Source organism: Apus apus, chromosome 4 (assembly GCF_020740795.1).
Source record: "Apus apus isolate bApuApu2 chromosome 4, bApuApu2.pri.cur, whole genome shotgun sequence".
In the NCBI taxonomy this organism is placed as follows: Eukaryota; Metazoa; Chordata; class Aves; order Apodiformes; family Apodidae; genus Apus; species Apus apus.
Genome location: NC_067285.1, coordinates 97,628,123 through 97,650,750, shown reverse-complemented (window position 1 = coordinate 97,650,750; position 22,628 = coordinate 97,628,123). Strand labels below are relative to the sequence as shown.

General features: G+C 38.5%; 1 protein-coding gene across 13 annotated transcripts in view; it reads right to left on the bottom strand.

The window, feature by feature from the left end:
* Positions 1-22,628, bottom strand: part of KCNIP4 (potassium voltage-gated channel interacting protein 4) — a 430,537-nt gene that overhangs the window by 96,024 nt on the left and 311,885 nt on the right. The window contains exon 1 of one of the 13 annotated variants that reach the window (XM_051619885.1): positions 216-937. The exons of 10 other annotated variants lie outside the window; for them this stretch is intronic. In XM_051619885.1, coding sequence (XP_051475845.1) covers positions 216-327 — 112 coding nt within the window. In that variant the 5' untranslated portion in view covers positions 328-937. Of the gene's footprint in view, positions 1-215; positions 938-22,628 lie in introns of those variants that run through there. 2 more of the 13 variants (XM_051619890.1, XM_051619889.1) reach the window with 2 other exon arrangements.

Here is a 22,628-nt window from a genome sequence, read left to right as displayed (position 1 = left end):
ACAATTCATTGCAAAATAAAAATCCAATGCTAGCATCTACTTCTGTTTTACAATAACCAAGTAAAACCAGCAGAAGCAAACCAAGATTTTTAGCCTGGATGCTATTTTCACTTCTCAAGCCTTTTCATTTCACAGCTTTTATACCTGATGCTCTCTGTTTCAGCAGATCAGACACCACACCTACAAACAACACAAACTGCAAGTGACCACTTTACCTTCTGAAAAATCAATCAGTCCCAGCAAATGAAGCAGCTTCAGAGATGCAAATATAATCACAACAATACCCACTGTTTGCAGTCCCTCTGACTCCCACTCGAGAGTCAACATTCTTCCAACAGGCAAATCATTCCAGTCTTCACACCAATTCACAATCAGAGGGAAAGTAGAGGATTTTACCAAGAGTTTGCTTTGAAGAAAGTTGCAGTGATGTAAAGCAACACCTCACTGAGCTGTGGTGATTCACCAGCCACTCTAGCTGAGACAAAATATTAGATAAAGCCCCGCATCTCATGTTTCTCTAAGCATTTGATTTCATCAGTAGTGAGTCCTCTTGGAAAGCTGAGGTGGACCACGAACCCCTGGGTATGACATTGTATCCAGCAAGCAGCGTTACTTCAGAGCTCCTGGAGGAACATCTGTGTTCGAGCTGGAGACTTGGCTGTGTCAGTGCCAAGAAGAAATGCTCCCTGGAAACTTGCACTAGGGAGCACGCTGCTACCAGCACTCTGCACTCCAGTGCTCCCAGACCCAGCCGTTGCAATTCTTCTGCAGCTTTGCAGCCCTTCTCCAGCTTCTCTTAGCACCATTTTTATTAAGTTTCACAAATGACAGTTTGCTAAAGACAGACATCTGTTTTCACATGTGCTAAATACAGCACATCAGAAAACTACTGCCCTCTGCGTTAGAAAATACTATGTTCAGAGAAATGCTTTCCTTTCCTCTTCTTAAGCATCACCAGAATCTAATTAGAATCTTCAGTGGAAATGAGAATGGAAATTAAAGAAATATATATCAGCACGATCGGTGCCTCCAGCTAGCAAAATACAGTGCTGTCAGTGAGACATGCACTGCCCAAACCCTGTTCTGTAGCCAGGAAGAACGTATTATTTATTGATTGAGAAACAAAATAGTGCTTTTCTAAGGACATGAACCTAGAAGTGCTGAACCCCAAAATCTGATACATATGAATGGGAATCAGGCATTTTCCTGGGAAAAACTCACCCAAGCTACGGAGCAGGAGAAAAAGAAAAGAGGCTTACGATCCCAGCTGATTTATTGCATAGTCTGTAAAAACCTAATTGTCCTGTGTTTATTAATATAATTACCAAGAGGATACTCACTGTGAATAATAAGCTCTGAAGTACATTTATACAGCACATGCATAAATATTATAAGGTTAGGCCTAAACGCTTATTCTTGTGTCCATCCTAATAATTTAACTAAATCCTATCCACTGGTACACGAGGTGCTAAAACAAAGTGAAGGGAAGTCTCAGAAAAACTAATTTAGATAGTCTTATTACCGAAGAAACGCATATGATCTAACACCAAAAACAATCTCATAAATGATGTCTGACATTGACCACTCATCTTAGGTTGCTTAACTCTTTCCATTAAAATCAAATTTTACTAAATTTTGAGAAGCTCAGCAACTTATATTTCTGCTCAGAAAGCCACTACAATTTTAAATCAGGACAACATAAAATTTAACAATCTATTGTTTATGGACTATCAGGTAGAGAAAGAAAAATATAATCTCCAACGTGCTATCAGCTTTTTTGTTTCCCTGCAAAGGCTGTCTGTATTGAATTACGAGAACTAATTGAAGTCCCAGATTTTTCCACATAGGCAGGACTCTAGAACCTGCATAATTCTGTTCATTTGAAAAATCACGTGTGCCTCAGTTAATTTTATATCTAGGCAATATATAAGCAACAGCATTATTATTATTTGTGCTCTTCTGGGTATTTTATACTAGAATGCCATGAGTTCTGTATTATTCATATAAGCTCTCAATCTGAATGTCAGTTCCTTTCCCTATTAACTTGTAGATCTAAAAGAGTGTCTAAGAGGAAAATACAATAAACATAAATCAAACAACATATATCATCCTACATTTGCACCTTCCAATATGTCATTACCTTTGCTTCATATTGAAAATAATTATTAAATGTACTTTCATTTTAAGTTCTATTTCTTTTAGAATAAAATTAACATTTTGTTTTCTTTTTTCAATTTCTAATTATTTTATATCATGTTGTCCTTTTAAGCCTCTGACATGTTAATATTAAGTCACTCTCATCTCTGACTTTTATTTTCACCTTGAGTTTGTTCCTATTTATTTTTATCTTTTTTTCTCAATTTTTTCTTATTTTTCTGAAATGATGAAGCATGGACAAATGTTCATGATAATCCAAGGCTTAATGTGATCTCAGGATGGGAACTTTGACCCATATTGTTTTATGGGCATTATAAAAACAGTAATCCAAATATAATTCAAACAATCACTATAACAGTGAAAGTGGGCAACTTGTTCCCGTATGTCACCACCCTCACAGGAAATAATTTTTTCCTGATATCTAATCTAAATCTTCCCTCTCAGTTTGAAACTGTTGCCCTCAACCTGTCACTACAAGCCCTTGTAAAAAGTCCCACTCCAGCTTTCCTATAGGTCGCCTTCAGTTATTGGAAGGAAAAGCATAAAAAAAAAAAATCAACCTGAGATAATCTGGTAAAATTAATGTAACTGCTTACTGATTTCAAAGATTACCTTCTAAAAAAAAAAAAAAAAGAAGTAGACTTTTCCTCTTGTTTCTCATTATAGCTCTCTACATTAGAGGAACCACACAAAGACTTTGTAAATCTCTGAGTCCAAGCTCTGCAAATAAACCAGTAAGGATAAGAAACTATATGAAAAGAAAAAGGAAACAATGTATTAAATCTTTCCTTTAATACACCATGCAACAGATTCAAACAACAGTGTCACTTCAAGAGATTAATTCTTCTGGAACTGGTTCAAGTAAAAAATTAAATAAATCTTGAACAAGAAGATACCAAAATTCTATTATATATAGGGCACCTCTTTGTATTCTGATCCCTTCTCATATTCATAGTCAAGTGTAATTTCTCTCTCCCAATTTGTTTTTTGTTAAACTATTTAAAAAGAAATATTTCTGTGACAAACCCTTCTGGAATGCCTATATTGACACTACAAGAAAATTTTAAAAGCTGTTCAAAGAAAGTAATTTTCAACAATACTACCCCCATGATTCAAAAGAAGACTCCATTCTTTACATAAGCACTGAAACAAGGGGCCCACATCTCGTAATATGGAAGCATTACTCTGGCTCATTGTCTTTCCCGAACTCCTGCTTCCGTTTTCAACACTGTACAGGGTTCTGGTGGTGGTTTAATATAAGTTTGCATAAACTTTTTTGTGATTCTTCAATAGGTAGCATAGGAAAAAGAAAGTGCTAGCATTGTTAGGAAGCTATCCCATCTAAATGGTGCATCTTCCACTCGCTGTCAACTCCTCTCCACAAAGATTTGAAGCAGAGCCTTTTTTGTTTGCACTATCACCCCTGGGTCTACCAAACCATTAGTTACGGGAAAGCATAACCATGTTAGTACTAAATGCTGATAGAGGAATCTCCTGAATTAGCAATAAACTTGCAGATGAGAATACAACATTAGGCTGATTTGACCCTCCACAAAGCAAGGGAAGTATATGCTGCAGTGTAAGGCTGTGGCAGGTGTGGATGGATGGCAAGGCACCGTGTTCCCGAAAGCACGGAGTGAAGTAGTTCATGGCCATGGACCTGCTCTTTTCAGTTCCTTCCCCCGGTGCTTAGCAATGTAAGCACAAACCAAAGCTTTTATCTCCTAAGTAAAAAGACAAGAGAAACCCATGTTAAAGTGCTGTAGGAGATCTCTCTTGCCTCAAGAAGCACAGATCCTAATTGAGTTCTGAACTGGACAAAGTAAAACTGACAAAATTAGTAGGGTCATTGCGGCATCCTTACATTTTTCTACAAACACACCCAAGTAACTGATGACTACTCTAACCATTGTAAATACAATTATTTACAGGTGGAATGCAATTAATAATAATAGAAAAAGGACACCTTAAACATGACAGTGTATCGCGTACTAAGTAAATTTTAGATTTGATTGCTGTATGTTTGTAGACTAGTTATAATTTTCCAATACTTCTTGGAAGAAGGAAAAAATACTCAGAAATACTATTTATAAAGCTTGGATATGACAAATTGAATTTTAATAACTTCAAAGTTGCATAGAAGCAGAGAAGATCTGCCATTTCAAACCAAACAATATTCCACCTAATTTAATACATCCCAAGAAGCAGCAAATGCTTGAGAGTAACACATAGGATGCTATGAATTGAACAATTAAGGAATAAATTGTTTTCAAATCCTGAAAATAGCATTAGGGTATAAAATTTCCCTAGTATTTTAAATGATTACACAGCTCTTTCAAAATGATCTGGTATTATCATACTTTATATACATAGGTAAACTAATTCCAGTAAGCTTTGTTTTCTAACTATAACCTGTCACTGTAATTAGCACAGTAATGTGAAGTATGTATTTTTTTAACTGTTTTAGTTTTTATGAAGAATTTTTATTTTACATATTATTTTATTTTTATTTTAAAGCATGCAATATTTTTCACTATAATTTAAAAGCCCTTCTTCTTTTCAGTTTTTTCTGAGTTTTGTACATGAGAGTAGAGAAATATGAATGCCCATCTGATCCCAAATACACTGAAGTGTCTTTTCCTATATTTTGTTTTTAACATCTGTTTGTAAACAGTATCAGTCGGAACAGGACTGACCAAAACTGAACAGTTTTCAAGGCAAGGGTGTATTATTACACATTAATTTATTTGAATTATACTGCTTTCCTAAGTGACAAAATCTGCCCAGTGTTGTAACTCATTTATGGGGAGGAGGGGGAAGTTTTAATTGGCTTGCAGTAATAGTTCATTAGACTCTATTTGATATTTTTCCCAATGCAGCTGAAAAGGCAAACGGCTGATGAGTTAGAAATAGAAACAAAATTTGGAAGTATTAATTGACTTGCCCTTCTTTCTGTGCCTCATTTTCCAGAGGGAAACATCAGTCAGTCAGAAGAGAAAGAAATTATCAAACACAGAAAGGGCACCTGTATACTGGTCAGATGAACTTGTAATCTTCAAATTCTTGTTCATGCCATATCTGAGCTTGTTAGGAAAACTATCTGGCAGATAACAAGCTTAATCCTCCTATTAGTTAGCCAGTAAGAAATCTGATCACAGGCAATAATCTACAGCTTTTTTCACAAAAAAGTTTCCATCTTAGATCTGCAGAGGAAAACCACACCCATTTGAAAGCATTTTGAGAGCCAGGAGAAGCAATTATTTTTTGCATATCCTCTCAAGAATTATTCTCAAGGTAAAATAATTCCAATTTTTTGAATGAGACTCCTCCTGCATAGATTGCTACAGCCAATCACAGAACAACATGAAATTTTCATAAAATGCTTAAAAAATGAGACTAATGTATGGAATCACTTTGTTCCTCTTGTCAGTGTGGCAGCTTTTGAAGAGCAGAATATTGCACCAGCAGACTACTTACCCAACTGAAATTGCAGGGAAACTTCTGCTAGTTAGAAGAGTTAGGTAGAGTGTATTAGATTAGATTAGATTTGTCAGCCTTCATAAATCATCTTTAATATTTACGTATTTACACTAAGTGCCCTAGATCTTTAATGACTATAAGTGAATATAGGCTGAGAAAGAAGAAATTCAACACCTGTACCAGCAAGATAAGGTTCACGGGGTTGTAATCAAAGGAGAAAATATTATATCCAAGCTTTGGTTATAACCAAGGTTTGGTTTCATACTTAGAAGTAAATAACACTAAAATAATATTACAGCTATAGCTGTCTAAAGTAAGTTTCCTCATTTTAGTGTCTTATTCTAGGCTACGATATGGGGTTTATTATTTTTTTTCCTCTTCATTTTCACCTTCTGACTCTCACTCCCAAGAAGCTTTTGTTCTTGCTTTCATCTAAATCAAAGGACTGCTGCCATTACTGATCTGAAAACAAGCATTGGAAAGAATCCCACTACTCAAACATTGCCAAGTCCTCTCATGACATAACAGCTACAGGTGGTTTCACTTTTCTTAAAAATTAATTGTTATAGCATGTTATACAATTATGCTTAAAATAGCTATTGAGCAAGTGGATTGTAAATTAAACAGCATGGCCATGGGAGTAACAGTAGCATTTTAATTTATTAAGCTTTAGCAAAGCATTACAGAGAGACTCTTTCCCAAACCAGGTTAAATTGCATTTAGTAAGAGTAATTAATCAAATTCTGGTTTGTTTTACTGTAAAGCCCACTGGCTTGCTTGACAAACAAAATTATCTCTAAGTTACATGACTGCCTTCAGCCTAAGACCTGCTTTTCTTTTTATAAGAAAACATATTTGATCTCACATGAGCAGGACTTGTCACTGCTATGACTGTAAGAATAAATGTACGCTTACATGGGAGATGTGCAGCGTAGTAGAACACCGAGGGGCCAGTCCAAATCCAACTACTTTATTAGCTGTAATATAGCTGAGATATCATAAAGTTCAGACTGGCTTAACCGAACCAGCAACAAACCATCAGTGCAAGTAAACTTGCCCCAAAAAAGCTTGCTGAAGATTTGCTTTAAAAGTAACTTATTGTTGTTTCTCTAATCCTTGAACTACCTGAATGGGAGTGTGGAGTATTTTTAAGCAAGCTTAAGCCCAAGGCATACCTTCCCTGTACATCTTTAATTTCCACCTCTTCTTTTGAAGTATTATCTGAAAAAACATTGCCCTCTGATTAATGTTACACGTAAGATATGCTTTTCCTGCTTGTTACAAAACTTTTTTTCCCTGCATGACCTCTTGAGTCTTCACATTTAGAAACAGTAATAGCAGTGTCTGACCTGCTGATTTTCTTCTTTCACTGCTATTTTTGTAATTGTACATTGAAGCAACAAATGAACCACATATGCTAACTAACATTCTAGTAACCAACAGGAATATTCACCATCCAATCTCCAAACCAACCATCTCTGAATTTTAAATCCTCAGCCTATCCTGTGCTATTTCAAAACTGGGCTGCCTGGCTCCTTATGGTTCAACGGACGGTTGCGAATTAAACTAAAGTGAAAAAAAAAAAAAGTATTATTAAACATGACCATAAGAACCTCACTACTGTTCAGCCCTTTTCTTGTGATTCATGTGTCTTTCTCTGATATAAAATAGCCCATGTACAATAAACGTTCTGTTTCTCTCCCTGGCTTTTAGAAAGGTGAAGCACTGCATTTTTTCCATAGCAACAGAAAAGTATCATAAATGAAGTCTGAAGTGGCTGACATATTTCTACATTTGATGTACTTCTTAAAAGATGAGTGTATCTGCCCTATAATAAATGCCCTACAATAAATGAAGCCATATTACATGGCTGCAGCACATTCAAGAAACATAACTCATAAACCTTGTAATCACTGTCCCTTAGGTGTATATAATAAGACTAGGACTATATATAACATATGACAGATTTGACTACAGCTTCTGAAGCAAGTAATTGTTTACTGTTTTTTTATTTTTCACTGACAAAAGAAAATGACTCAGCAGTACCGCCCAGTGACATGACCAGAGGCAATGGGAACAAACTGAAACTGACCAGCTTTGGAGTCTCCAATCTTGGAGAAAGCTGTCTGGACACAGGGTGGGGCACTGGGCTCTAGGTGGCCCTGCTTGAGCAGAGGTGTAGGACTAAATGACTTTGGAGGTCCCTCCCACCTCAACCATTCTGTGAATCTGATTTACACTCCTTACAATAACATTTTAGAACTTAATTTCCTAAGTAGAACCTTTTTCAGGTCATCTAGTTTTACATATTATACCATTTGATTAATTTTTATAGGCAGTAATTTTGAGCTAATTCAAATACACTTGAAAATAAAATTTTAGGGACAGATCTCTTGCTTCTGGACAAGGAAGACTTTTTTTTTTCTTCTTCTTCAGTGTTGGAACTGAAATTCACCCAGAGTACATGGGTTTACTGTTGAGAAATTGTAGGACTAGAAACAAAGGGAAATTAACAAGCCTGCATATAAATAAAAAACACACTAAAAGGAAAGGGAGGGGGGAGGAGTGTTGGTTTATTTGGGTTTTTTTGGTCATTCAGAGCTTTCAGTCTGTTAGGACCCCCAGAGGTCCCTAAAGTCTTATTGTTTCCCCATCAAAAGTGTAAGTTAGGCAGGACACTAATAGTTCAGGAAATTAAAAGGGTTTGTGAGCTAGACTCATTCTTTGACAAAATAGAGGGGAAAAAGTTATGGGAAAGAGTTTGGAAGAAATAGCATAGCTTCATGTTTCTCAGCTCCTCATTCAGTTTTTTTCTTGGCTTACAGCCCTATCTCAGTGTAGGAACATACAGTGATAGTTGAGGATCTACGGAAAACAATAAAAAATTTTCTGCTCCAGCAATTCTGCTGTTCTAGTATTCTGGAAAGCAGCAGCAGTAAATAACAAACAAACAAACAAAAAAATAAACCCTGAAGGGAGTGATGAGCTTAAAATGCTTTGTTATCACTTAAGTAAGTAAAAGGAAGGTTACAGCCCTTTCTTGAGGAAGCACTGTAAAGTCCAACTAACTGGAGCATGATGAGGATTTTGTAGATGCTGAAATGGAGGAAGTAACAAAATGCAGAAGCACATCATCTTGAACCTTCAACAAAACTTTAGACAACACTTTTGATTGTGTTATGTTACGGCAGGGATCAAATATTTTCTTGTTTAGTAGCTTTGCAGGGTTTACCACAGCCTCTATACTATCTACACTTAACAGCTTAGATAAGCAGATATTCCATTATTCACAAAGGGGTGGGGGTGCTTCTTGATATGCATATGGCCATACCCAAATTCCATAAATGAGGCACCTGCATGTCTTTCTCCTGTTAAACCAACATGACTTAGAACTGGCTGGATTTTTAAGCCACTTTCAGCTACTTTTAAGACCAAGAATATTTTTGGTGCCATTAATACTTCAGGAATAATTTCCTCAGAATAATCATGTGTGCACCAGGCTATGAATTTCAGTTTCTCTGATCTCCTCAGAAGCAATTTCCCTAGCTTTCCAAACATGTTGCTCTTTTCTGAATTCACTCTAATTAGGCAAAACTGTTATATGGAAAAAAAAAAATAAAAATTGTAACTAGTTTTAAAGTAGAGCTCAATTAGTAACCTGATGAAGTTTAACAAGAGCAAGTGTAGAGTTTTGCATTTGGGGAAGAAAAACGCCATGCACCAGTACAGGTTGGGGGCTGACCTGCTGGAGAGCAGTGTAGGTGAAAGGGACCTGGGGGTCATGGTAGACAGGAGGATGACCATGAGCCAGCAATGTGCCCTTGTGGCTAAGAAGGCCAATGGCATCCTGAGATGTATTAGAAAGGGTGTGGTTAGTAGGTCAAGAGAGGTTCTCCTCCCCCTCTATTCTGCATTGGTGAGGCCACATCTGGAATATTGTGTCCAGTTCTGGGCCCCTCAGTTCAAGAAGGACAGGGAACTGCTTGAAAGAGTCCAGCGCAGAGCCACAAAGATGATTAAGGGAGTGGAACATCTCCCTTATGAGGAAAGGCTGAGGGAGCTGGGTCTCTTTAGTTTGGAGAAAAGGAGACTGAGGGGTGACCTCATCAATGTTTACAAATACGTAAAGGGTGAGTGTCAAGACGATGGAGTTAAGCTTTTTTTGGTGATGACCAGTGATAGGACAAGGAGTAATGGATACAAGTTGGAGCATAGGAGGTTTAAGATGAATATCAGGAAAAATTTTTTTACTGTAAGAGTGACAGAGCACTGGAACAGGCTGCCCAGAGAGGTTGTGGAGTCTCCTTCGCTGGAGACATTCAAAACCCGCCTGGACGCCTTCCTGTGTGATGTACTCTAGGTGACCCTGCTCTGGCAGGGGGGCTGGACTAGATGATCTTTCGAGGTCCCTTCCAACCCCTAGAATTCTATGATTCTATGATTCTATGATTGTATGATGAAACAGCCATCCATAGCATTAGCATTTTGTCAACATCCTCCTCTCATAAAAATAATATTTAATATTTTACAACATTTTGTCTTGTTTGTTATTCAAAAGCAAATATATTTCAGATCCCTTTTCCCCCAGCATTAAATGCCCATGTATGTCATTAGTTTTCAGTTGAGGTGCCCTATGAGGACATCAGTTGAGGTGCCCTATGAGGACACCAGGACTTCAGCCCATTCTCTCATGGCAACTTATTCTGGTAATGTTTATTTTCAAACTTACTCTTAGAGATCTTTCCTTGCTAATAGTGACAGCAACACATGCTGTCTCAATAAAGCAAATCTGTGACACACCAGAGAATAATTAGGCTGTTCCAAGGCTGCCTAAACAGGTCTGACAGTTTTCTAGCATGCCATCCCCTCTGCACTTGCTCTGGTGTTCATCTGATACAGTGTGAGTTTTCACAGATCATTAAGACAGACAAAAAATAACTTGACATAAACAAAAACCAGAGAACGAAGCCTTTGTCTTCAAGATGCTTTGCAGACAGCACTCACATCACTCTGAGTACTGATCTCATGATTATAGTCCAAGACTAGCAATCCTGTGCAGGCTCAGGACAAGGACAAAAGCCAGACTAATGGTGAAAGAGCAGGTAAGCAAGGAAACTGGATGGCCAAGCCCAGAGAGTTGTAGTAAATGGAGTTAAATCCAGTTTGCAGCCAGTGGTGTTCCCCAGGGCTTCGTTTTGCAGCCAGTCTCATTTAAATGATCTGGATGAGAGGATCGAGTGTAGTCTCAGCAAGTTTGCAGATGACACCAACTTGGACAGGAGTGTTGATCTGCTTGAGGGTAGGAAGGCTGTACAGAGGGATCTGGGCTAAGGCTTAATAAGGCCAAGTGCTGGGTTCTGCACTTTGATCATAATAATTTCATGCAACACTATAGGCTTGGGGAAGAGTGGCTGAAAAGCTTTTCCCAGAGGAAAAAGGACCTGGGGGTGTTGGTCAACAGCTGGCTTAACGTGAGCCAGCAGTGTGCCCAGGTGGCCAAGAAGGCCAACAGCATCCTGGCCTGCATCATAGTGTGGCCAGCAGGACTAGGGAAGTTACTGTCCCTCTATACTTGGCACTGGTGAGGCTGCAGCTGGAATCTTGTGTTCAGTTTTGGGCCCCTCAAAACAAGAAGGATGTTGAAGTGCTGGAGCGTTTCCAGAGGAGAACAACAAAGCTGGTGAAGGGTCTGGAGCAAAAGTCTATGAGGAGTGCCTGGGGGAACTGGGCTTGTTTAGCCTAAAGAACAGAAGGCTGAAGGGAGACCACATTGCCTTCTACAACTACCTCAAAGGTAATTGTAGTGAGGTGGATGTTGGCCTCTTCTCCCAAGTAACAAGCAACAGAACAAGACAAAATGGCCTCAAGTTGTGCCAGGGGAGGTTTAGATTGAATACTAGGAAAAACTTCTTTACTGAAAGAGTGGTCTAGCATTGGAACAAGCTGCCCAGGGAAGTGGTTGTGTTTTTTAAAATGGTAAGTGGAGGTTTTTTTAAAACATGTAGATGTGGTGCCTAGGGACATGGTTTAGTGGTCATGGTGGTGTTGGGTTGAAGGTTGGACTCGATGATCTTTGAGTCTTTTCCAATCTTAATGATTCTATGATTCTATTCCAAGTTCTATGAAACAAATCCTGGGCAGGTTTTAACTGACACAGCCAATACAATATCTGGCAATATCACCAGACCAAATGAAAACTTGCTGTCATGTCAAATGTAGTCAAAAAATAGCAGTAGCCAAGCAGCAACAGGGTGAGATTCAACAAGATACACAACCTGTATGCTCACATCCAGTAGCAGAAAAACATAGTTCAGTTCTACTTTGTATTTTTAACATTTTTATGGTTTTATGGTTTTTATGATGCCCCATCCCTGGAGGTTTTTAAGGCCAGGCTGGATGAGGTTTTGTGCAACCTGGTCTAGTGGTGGGGTTCCCTGCTCGTGGCAGTGGGGTTAGAGCTTGATGATCTTTAAGCTCCTTTCCAATCTTAATGTTCTATGATTCTAAACCTGATTTGCAGTTCTTAATAAAAGTATTAAGGATGTGTTTATAAAACTACTACCTGTAAAAGCTATTCCTTAATTTTTTGGATTTGGATCTCTGCTGTAGGGAGAAATTAAGTTTATATTATATGATGTTCAGCCAGATGCTAAATTCTCTAGGTGAATTCAAATCTAATAACTTTTTTCTTCTTGATTAAATATGCTGCCTAGCACATGACAGCAGACACATACGGTATCTGCTCTGAGTCACAAGCTAACACAATGAGGTGGCTGTGTCACTCCTTCACTGCCAGAAGGTTGTTTTCTTTCACTTTTAATTGTTTGGGGAAAAGGGAAAGCAACTGAAGTAAAGGCTAAGCAACACTTGATGAACTTGTTGAACTGAGACTCCCATTTAGCAGAGTGAAGGAATTTCTGATCCCCAAAGAAGTCTCAGTGGTATTAATGAGTTAAGAAATGTAAGTTTTTTTAGTGTAGATTGAGAAAAAAACCCCACAAAAATAGTTTAACAATTTGAACAAATACAGTAATTTCTCCCATCCAAGCCCCATTCCACAGTAGTTTATTTCAAAAGACATTCTCTATGGATCTCTAAGTTAAAAAAACATGTATCTATCAAGACTTTTCCTCAAAATTTCATTTCTTCAAAAATAAATAATTCAAGATGTTGTCTATTTTCCAAGGTACTACTTACACAGGGTGTCTCTCAAAGAGGTTAGGAATAAAGGATGGGTTGACACAAAACTAAGGAGTCTTTATACTCTTCAGGAACACATATCAGCAAAAGGCATGTTTCAAAAAAGCAAGACACAAAAGAGAAGGAATAGTCCTGAACAACCTCAGCCTCTTTGCAATTGTCAAGCTACAGTAACAACAAAATTAATATACTCTAGATGTGGATGAGTGAGGTTCAGCTCACTTTCACATTTCCAAGCTTTTTGGTGGTTCAATCAGTTTTTGCAGAGTATGCTCTGTGCTGACAAGCAGTAAGAGTGAGTAGAAGTTCTCAGACAGCACTTGACAGGATGGGCAATTTTAGCCCATTTGTGGGAAAAGGAAAAGTGCTGTCGACCCCCTCAGAGTATCAGACTCAAATGCCAGCTTCAGCCCTATCCACAGTCTGAATGATTGGTTCAATGATCTGAACAATACAGCTTTCCAAAAGGAAAAGAAGAAAAAGCAGGCATGACCATGCACTGCAGGGGATAATTGTCTAATATTTTAGGGTTGTCTGCAGCATTTTGAAATACATCAAGAGCTGTTTTGCAAAGGTCCCAGTAGTAGCACATTGCTCTGAGTAACTGGTGGCCAGTGACCCTGGTGATTTGGTACATTATACTCTTCTTAGTTCAAAAGTGACTCACAGTTTGGGTGACAGTTCAGCTTTCACCTAATATTTTCATTTTGTGCCCTGAGTTATAAAATGCCCAGCAGTAAAATGGATATTGAAAACAATTTTTCAGCCAGAATCATGACCTGGTGTACAAAACGACACAAAAAAATACTGAGAAAAGCTTTTGAATTTTGGGGGGGGGGGGGTTAGGGTTTTTTGTTGTTGCTTTTTGTTATTTTGGGGGGTTTTTTTTTGAGACTTTGTCTTCGGAATTTATTGGTTCAAATTTGGTGGATTTTTGTTGTTTATTCTTTCTCTGTACAATTAAAAAATCATTCATTTGCGAGTGTTTGCATTTTAACATGTAGAAAAGTCAATCTTTAAACAGACACTGCTTATATATGTAAATAGTATGGAATAGAATTTAAAAAACTTAGACTCTGCATATGCCAACATATATCAATGCATATAAATCCCTTTGATAGGTAGCTCACTGGTAATTTTGATAATTTCTGTAGAAGATACAGGATTTCTGTATTTTTAAGACCTACTTATTTAAACCAGTCTTCTGTCCTTGGACAAAATCAGTAATGCCCTTAAGTTGCAACACTAGTAGTATTAGAATTAGTAGTATTAGAATTCAGAAGTTTAGGTTGAAACCATCTTATTTAGGGTGATGAATGAGGGAAAGATGGTGTAGATTTTGGTTTTGCTTAAGAAAAAACAAAATAAATGTGCTATCAGGCTTCTAAGTTTTTTAGACTCAAGACACAAAACTCCAAACTATTAATAAATCATAAATTTTTATTCCCTTTAGACAGGGACTAGCTAGGTAATGTGTACAAACTTTATAGTTCTTTCTCTACTCTTGTACTTCACCCAAACCGTTCTAAGATATTTATAAGTAATATTTTATTTTACCAGTGGAAGTACATACTAAAGAAGTAGATAGACAGCATGTAAATATATATCTGGTTCTAAAGCCTTATTTAGAGACTCAGGAAGAGCATGTATTAAAAAAAATTGCCTGCACCTATGCTAATGGACTTTTTAAAAAGTTGTAAAATGAAGTGATTGGATCACTGTATCACAGCAAACAGACAGATAGGAGACAAACCAGTTAGAAAAGCTAGGAAAAACCGATCTCAAGGTGAGATTTCACAATTTGTGAAAGAAATCATCAGGTCCCTAATGTTCTACTTCTGATTTAAAAATGCACTTCTCAGAGTGCCTCCCCCACCTCAGGAGTTTAGCCACCTGTGCCAAAGGCCAGCTCCCTGAGGAGCAACTGGCCATGAAGCTGGTCAAGAAAGATTTGGAAGAAATCACACGCTGTCTCTCAGGAGATGCATTTACACTGAGGCTCTTGTTCCCTTACAGAGCTACATTGCAGTCACACCTCTAATACCATTTCTTCCAAATTCAGGATCAGAGCATCCCAATGGGTAGGAAATCAGGAAAGGTAGCCAGCAGACCCACATAGTTAAACAAGGAACAGCTGGGCAAACTCAAATGGAAAAATAGAATCTATGGATCATGGAAGGAGGGGCTGGCCTCTTGGGAGGAATATAGGACTGTTGTCAGAGGATGTAGGGAGGCAATTAGGAAAGCTAAGGCCTCCTTGGAACTAAACCTTGCAAGTGAGGTCAAAGACACTAGAAAGGGCTTCTTCAAATACATTGCAGATAGAACTAACACTATAGGCAGTATAGGCCCACTGCTGAATGAGGTGGGTGTCCTGGTGACAGTGGATATAAAGAAGGCAGAGGTACTTGAAAGCCTTCTTTGCCTCTGTCTTTACTGCTGCAGACTCTCCCAAGGAACCCCAGAGCCCTAAAGCCCCTGAAGAAGTCAGGATAAAGGAGGAGTTTGCTGGGGTAGATGAGGATTGGGTTAGGGATCAGTTAAGCAGTCTGGACATCCATAAATCGATAGGTCCAGATTGAATGCGCCTGCAGGTGCTGAGGGAACTGGCAGAAGTCATTGCTAGGTTATCATCTCCACCATCTTTGCTAAGTCATGGGCAACAGGAGAGGTGCCTAAGGACTGGAGGATAGCAAATGTCACTCCAGTCTACAAGAAGGGCAACAAGGAGGACCCGGGTACCTATAGACCGGTCAGCCTCACCTCCATCCCTGGAAAGGTGATGGAACAACTTGTTCTTGGCACTATCTCTAGGCATATCACGGATGAGGGGGTCATTAAGAGCAGTCAACATGGTTTTACCAAGGGTAAGTCATGTTTGACTAACCTTATAGCCTTCTATGAGGAAATTACTAGGTGGATAGATGATGGTAGAGTGTTAGATGTGGTTTATCTTGATTTCAGTAAAGCATTTGACACCATCTCCCACACCATCCTTGTAGATAAACTGAGGAAGTGTGGTCTTGACGATCAAGTAGTGAGGTGGATTATGAACTGGTTGAAAGGAAGAAATCAGAGAGTTGCGGTCAATGGGACAAAATCCAGTTGGAGGTCTGTGACTAGTGGAGTCCCTCAGGGGTCAGTACTGGGACCAGTACTATTCAGTATTTTCATCAACGACCTGGATGAGGGAACAGAGTGTGCCCTCAGCAAGTTTGCTTATGACACTAAACTGGGAGGAGTGGCTGACACACCAGAAGGCTGTGCTGCCATTCAGCAAGACCTAGACAGGCTGGAGAATTAGGCAGGGAAAAACTTGATAAAATTCAACAAGGGCAAGTGTAGAGTCTTGCATCTGGGGAAGAACAACCCCATGTACCAGTACAGGTTGGGGGCTGACATGCTGGAGAGCAGTGTAGGAGAAAGGGACCTGGGGGTCCTGGTGGACAGGACGATGACCATGAGCCAGCAATGTGCCCTTGTAGCCAAGAAGACCAGTGGCATCCTGGGGTGTGTTAGAAAGGGTGTGGTTAGTAGGTCAAGGGAGGTTATCTTCCCCCTCTATTCTGCCTTGGTGAGGCTACATCTGGAATATTGTGTCCAGTTCTGGGCCCCTCAGTTCAAGAAGGACAGGGAACTGCTTGAAAGAGTCCAGCGCAGAGCCACCAAGGTGATTAAGGGAGTGGAACATCTCCCTTATGAGGAAAGGCTGAGGGAGCTGGGTCTCTTTAACTTGGAGAAGAGGAGACTCAGGGGCGACTTCATCAATGTTTACAAATACGTAAAGGGCGAGTGTCAGGAGGACAGAGCCAGGCTTTTTTCAGTGATGTCCAGTGATAGGACAAGGGGCAATGGGTGCCAACTGGAGCATAGGAGGTTCCACGTAAACATCAGAAAAAACTTCTTTCCTGTGAGAGTGACAGAGCACTGGAACAGGCTGCCCAGAGAGGTTGTGGAGTCTCCTTCACTGGAGACATTCAAAACCCGCCTGGACATGTTCCTGTGTGATGTGCTCTAGGTGATACTGCTCTGGCAAAGGGGTTGGACTAGATGATCTTTCAAGGTCCCTTCCAACCCCTAAGATTCTGTGAGTCTGTGTAAGCAAAAAAATAGACGTTCTACATTAGCAGTTTGCACATGGAATACTGATAAATTTCATAAAGGACTCAAGGAAAATATTTTCTATTTCACAGTAGCCCTTAATATACAGATTGATACACCATGAATGTGTAAGAGGAAAGATCTAAGCCACATTAACCAACTATGCTTATAAAATGACCATAAAATACTTTTTATGTGTCACTGGTAATACATTTGTATGGACTATAACAGACAGAAATTAATACACTTTTCATTTTTTGAATGCTAGCCAAATGCAGAATAAAAACCAAAGAAGATTTATATTGTTATTGCACTGAAATATCTTGGGAACTTACACCTATAAAATACTGTGCCAGTTTCATACATCTGACATCTTTTATCTGTTGTTTTCATTTTCTTTGAGAACTACGAGCAGTCTTTCTCACTCAGCTGTGCCTCCAGCACTCTGTAAAAGAGTAACTATCTACCCCTGTCTTTACGTTTTTTTCCTCCAAAGTTGCAAACCAATTTATAATGAATAGCAAGTACAAATCTGCTTCTAAATTTAATGGAAAAGAGATCTTAGTTGTACTTGCTGATCCTGTTTTTCCTTTCATCTGTTAACAGATCATGATCCCCCCAGTCAATCTCTTTTTCTTCTAAGGGATACAAAAGACACTTTGGTTTCCAACTCTGGTACACTTGTGGACACATCAGACTCACCAGATACCACTGCTGTCACAGTCAACAGTTCTGCTTGTGCTTTGTTTAAATCTACGGTCCACTTTTGTTGCTTAGCAAAACATACTGTTTATGAAAACATACACTTTATGAAACTGGACTGAAGGAAAGGAAAATAAAACAACAGAAGCGAGGGAGAAAAACAGATTAATGTAATTTAGCTGTAAAAGTACCTGGAGGATTAGTTCAAACCAAGAAAGACCCAGCAACTTTATAATCTTTTGTGATCCCACTTTTATTATTAAAGAGATTGGCGGTGCTCACATTTCTGGAATTACTGGGTATCACGGATGTATACCACTCACTCCCTTTTAATAGTCACCACTCCTTTATCAGTAGTTGCAGAGATGAATAGTTGATTAAAATCTTATGGTATAAACAAAGTTAAAACAAATTCCTTTCTTCTAAGTTACCAGAGTTACCAAGTTTCTACTCCAGAGAACTAGCCCCACTTAGCTGCCAAAACTAATACTCCATCTAATTAAACTCCTGGTGTATATATGTGACCATATATACAGCCAACATTGAATCAACAAGGTTTACTAGCAGTGTAGATGTAGGAGCAAGGAATAATAGAATTACCGTGGGTGGAAAAGACCTTAAATACCATCAAGTTCAACCGTTGCTCTAGAAAACTGCCAAGTCCACCACGAAACCATGTCCCTAAGCACCACACCTACTCATCTTTTAAATACCTACAGGGGTATTTAAAAATGCTCCAGTACCTCAGCGTCCTTGTCATGATGAGCCAGAAAGTGAACACAGGATTCCAGCTGCAGCCTCACCAGTGCCAAGTACAGGGGGACAATCACTTCCCTAGTCCTACTGGCCACACTGTTTCTGATACAAGCCAGGACGCTGTTGGACTTCTTGGCCACTGGGCACGCTGCTGGCTCATATTCAGCCACTGTCGACCAACACCCCCAGGTCCTTTTCCAGCCACTCTTCCCCAAGCTTGTATCATTGTAGGATCGGACACTTGGCCATGCTGAACCTCAGACAATTGACCTTGGCCCATCTATCCAGCTTGTCCAGATTCCACTGTAGTACCTTCCTGCCCTCAAGCAGATCAATACTCTCACCAACTTGGTGTTGTCTGCAAACATACTGAGGGTGCACTCAATCTCTTCATCCAGATGATTAAAAAAGATATTGAACATAACTGAACCCAAATACTGATCCCTGAGGAACACAGCTGGTGACCAGTCACCAGCTGGATTTAAATCCATTCACAACAAGCACTCAAGTTTGTCAAGAAGCCGTTGGTGAAATTCAGGATCCACCTTTATAAGGAGGGTTATTTCCATCTGCCACGTCCCTCCCCCAGCAATATGTTACCATTTTTCTTCTGAATAAACTTTGACTCTAGAATGTACCACCTGTCAGTGAGCACAAGTTATGAACTTCCCATAACATAAAGCTTGTTTCGTGTTTTTTTTTGTCTTAAGGTGCCTTTGCAGCAAAGAAGAATCAATCTTCCTAAAAAGACAGATGAAACCCTGATAATTTCTCAGCTGTATTTTCTCTGTCACTGCTCTGGTTCATGCTCATAGCTCTGTATAGAAGAGAAAGCAATACAGAGCCTGAACATCTTACTTCAAATGGAAACATTCCTATGTAAAATAGTAGAAAGTAAGATTTCTCTTTGCTTGGAAGCTGGAACACCATAAACAAAGTTATACAATTTTAATACGTTTTATCCTTGTCTAGTTTATTTCAAATTAATAAAGCAAAGTAGGCAAAACCAAAGTGTGGCTTTGCATCTTATTCTGTACATGTTAGTCTCTACTACAGCAGCTGCAGTGCAGTAGTGTCATAATATTATGCCATTTCCATTTTGTATATTTTGCTAGATAAGTATTGCAACTGCAACTTAGTTTTGATCAGCACCGATACCTGCTAATACAGAAAGCTGCTTCTGTATGTAGCAACCTGTTGTGCTGAACTCGAGTGCCAGGAATGGTGTTTCTGCTAATAATCACTAAGACAACTGATAGGAAAAAGAACCACTACTTTTTTTCTCTTTTATTCTTGCATACAGAGTATCATAATGAGGTTTTATTCAAAGGATCCTTTGAGGCTATGCCATTTCATGCACATTGCATACAAATTAGGAAACACTAGTTTCAGGTTTGTAATTGTATTTCTAACACGTGGTAAGAGAAAACCAGGCTGTCAATAAAAAATTACTGAGGACAGGGAGAAAATGAAAAAAAACAAAAGAGAAAGTAATAAAGAAGCTCATAGGAGGGAAAAGGGAAAATACAGCAGCAGTAGGAGTCATTATCTGACTTCTTGCATGATTTGGGCATTGCAAAATTTCATTCAATTAGCATAAAGTTAATTATTTCTCATTCAGTATAACAATTGAAGCATATTGGCTCAATAAAGGCAATAAGTATTATACAAATAAGGCAAGAGCAATGCACAGTTGAGAAAGGTAGCATCAATGGGCAGAACATTTATCATGAGAAAATGTTTGTAGCACTCCTGAGTGTAAAGAATGGCATCATGTGATGCCTGGAGTCCAAGTTATTCATATCTGAATAACCTAAATCCAGGCTCACATTCCAGCTAGCATTTATAAAAATGAGCAAATCCAATAGACCTACATGCCTGTTAAATAGGTACTTTCTCATAATCTGTTCAACCTCTACACTTGAAAGTTGTTATTTTCTGTTTTCCAAGTGAATATGAAATGAAAAAATATATTAAGAAAACACAGGAAGATATATATCTACTTATTATTTTTGAATCTTCATAGTTTTAATATACAAGAGTAATGGATTTCTATTGATGCTGAAAGGGGCATCCATCTGTAAGATTTTAATATCTTTGTTAAAACTTTAAAAGTACCACAAATTAAACTGTTATTCTAGATCAAGGATGCTAACATGTGTCTCATGCACTGAAACTTGCTTTATGCTACCTGTGCCTTGAAGTAAATGCTGAAATCTAACTGATTAGAATGCACTGACAGTAAGTCAGGTAGGTAGAGCACATTGATGCCTACTCCTTTCCAGAGATTTCCTCAGTTCAAAGTGCTAAGTTGTATCAGATAAAATAAGCAAATGCACAGTCACATCAAAAAGGAAAAAAAAAAAAATAATGCTGTGTGATTGTGCCCAGGTGGCCAAGAAACCCAATGACATCCTGGCTTGTATCAGAAATAGTGTGACCAGCAGAAGTAGATAGGTGATTGTCTCCCTGTACTCAGCACTGGTGAGGCCACACCTGGAGTATTGTGTCCAGTTTTGGGCACCTCAATTCAAGAGAGATATCAAGGTCCTGGAGTGAGTACAGAGGAGGGCAACGAAGCTGGTGAAGGGCCTACAGAATAAATCTTATGAAGAACACTTGAAGGAGCTGGGAATGTTTAGTTTGAGATAGAGGAGGCTGGGGGGAGACCTCATCAGTCTCTACAACGACCTGAAAGGTCATTGTAGAGAGGTTGGTGCTGGTCTTTTTTCACAGGTAATTAGCAACAGAACAAGAGGGAATGGCTTCAATCTGCAACAGGGCAGGTTTAGACTTTTCTTTCACAGAAAGAGTGGTTAGACACTGGAATAGGCTGCCCAGGGAGATGGTTGGGTCACCATCCCTGGATGTGTTTAAGGGTCATTTGGATGTGGTGTTGGTGGATATGGTTTAGGGGAGAACTTTGTAGAGTAGGGATGATGGTTAGGACTCAGTGATGCCAAGGGTCTTTTCCAACCTGAATAGTTCTATAATTCTATGAAAGTTGTTCTCATGCTAGAAAAATGTCTTTGGGTGTTCAGTTTCTTTCAGAATTTTGATTCTTTTTAGAAATTGCATAATCAAATGACCATGGACTTCAGTACCTCTGATAGCCCATTGTGTGCCTTAGCAGTAGAACTGCAAAGGCAAGTTAAACCAACAGTACTTAATATGTACTTTACATGATACTCATCCCCATAACTATTATACTCCAAAATTAGAATTACTGAGTATTTTAACACTAAAGATTCACATTTTGGTTTCCAATTAGAGTATTTAATATTCATCATTATACTGAAATAATGCTTCAGGACATCATCTTTACCCAGGATAGCACTCCAAGTTCTAAAGCTGTAGTGAAAACAGTGAAACTTGAACATGTACATAAAATTACAAGAAGGAATTACGTTTCTATATTCACTGCTTGCACAAGCAATGCGTGGCACCAATGTTATGGGAGGAAGCAGAATTCCAGGGTATTGCTAAAGGTTTTGGAAAATAATTTAATTCGTCGGAAGTTCAAGAGCAGATTTACTTGATTTAGAAAGAAAAACAACAACAGACCTCGCCACCTGTGACATAAACTTGATAAGTATTATCTGCATGTTTTAAGAAAGGCATTGCAAATTTTAAAAAGAAAAAAGTGAAAGAAAAGCCACATTCACTTGTTGAGTTTTTTTCATCTCTGCTCATAGTTTTGTCATCTTATTAGCTAAACCCACTGCTGCACACAGAAGTTAACAAACAGGTGAAAAGCATGCTGCTTTCAATTTAAAAGATTTCATTCCATATAATTAATCATCTTAAATAGACTGGCAAATTAGAGATTAAAACAAGTGGAGACAAAATTGTACAATAAAGAGTTTGAGATTTTTTTGGTAATAGCATTCATTCACAATGGAAAACTAATTTGTTTTACTTTTTATGTAGCTGTTAAGGATAAAATTAGTAGTAATTATTTTTTTCTATATAATCACTGAAAAATGTCATGAATATATGTAATATTTCTTAAAACTCAGTTTAAAATACCAAATAACACAATAACCAGTCTACACCTTAACAACATGAAACTCTAATCAAATTCTAATCAAAAGCTGAATACAGGCTTCCTACACTTGCCTAAATTTTTATTTCTTTTCTGTGTTTCAGATTATCCTTATCCAGTTCCTTTGAGTAATCTTACATTAAAAATGTACAGCAAGCACAAAAGAACAGTAGAAATGTAGGATTGC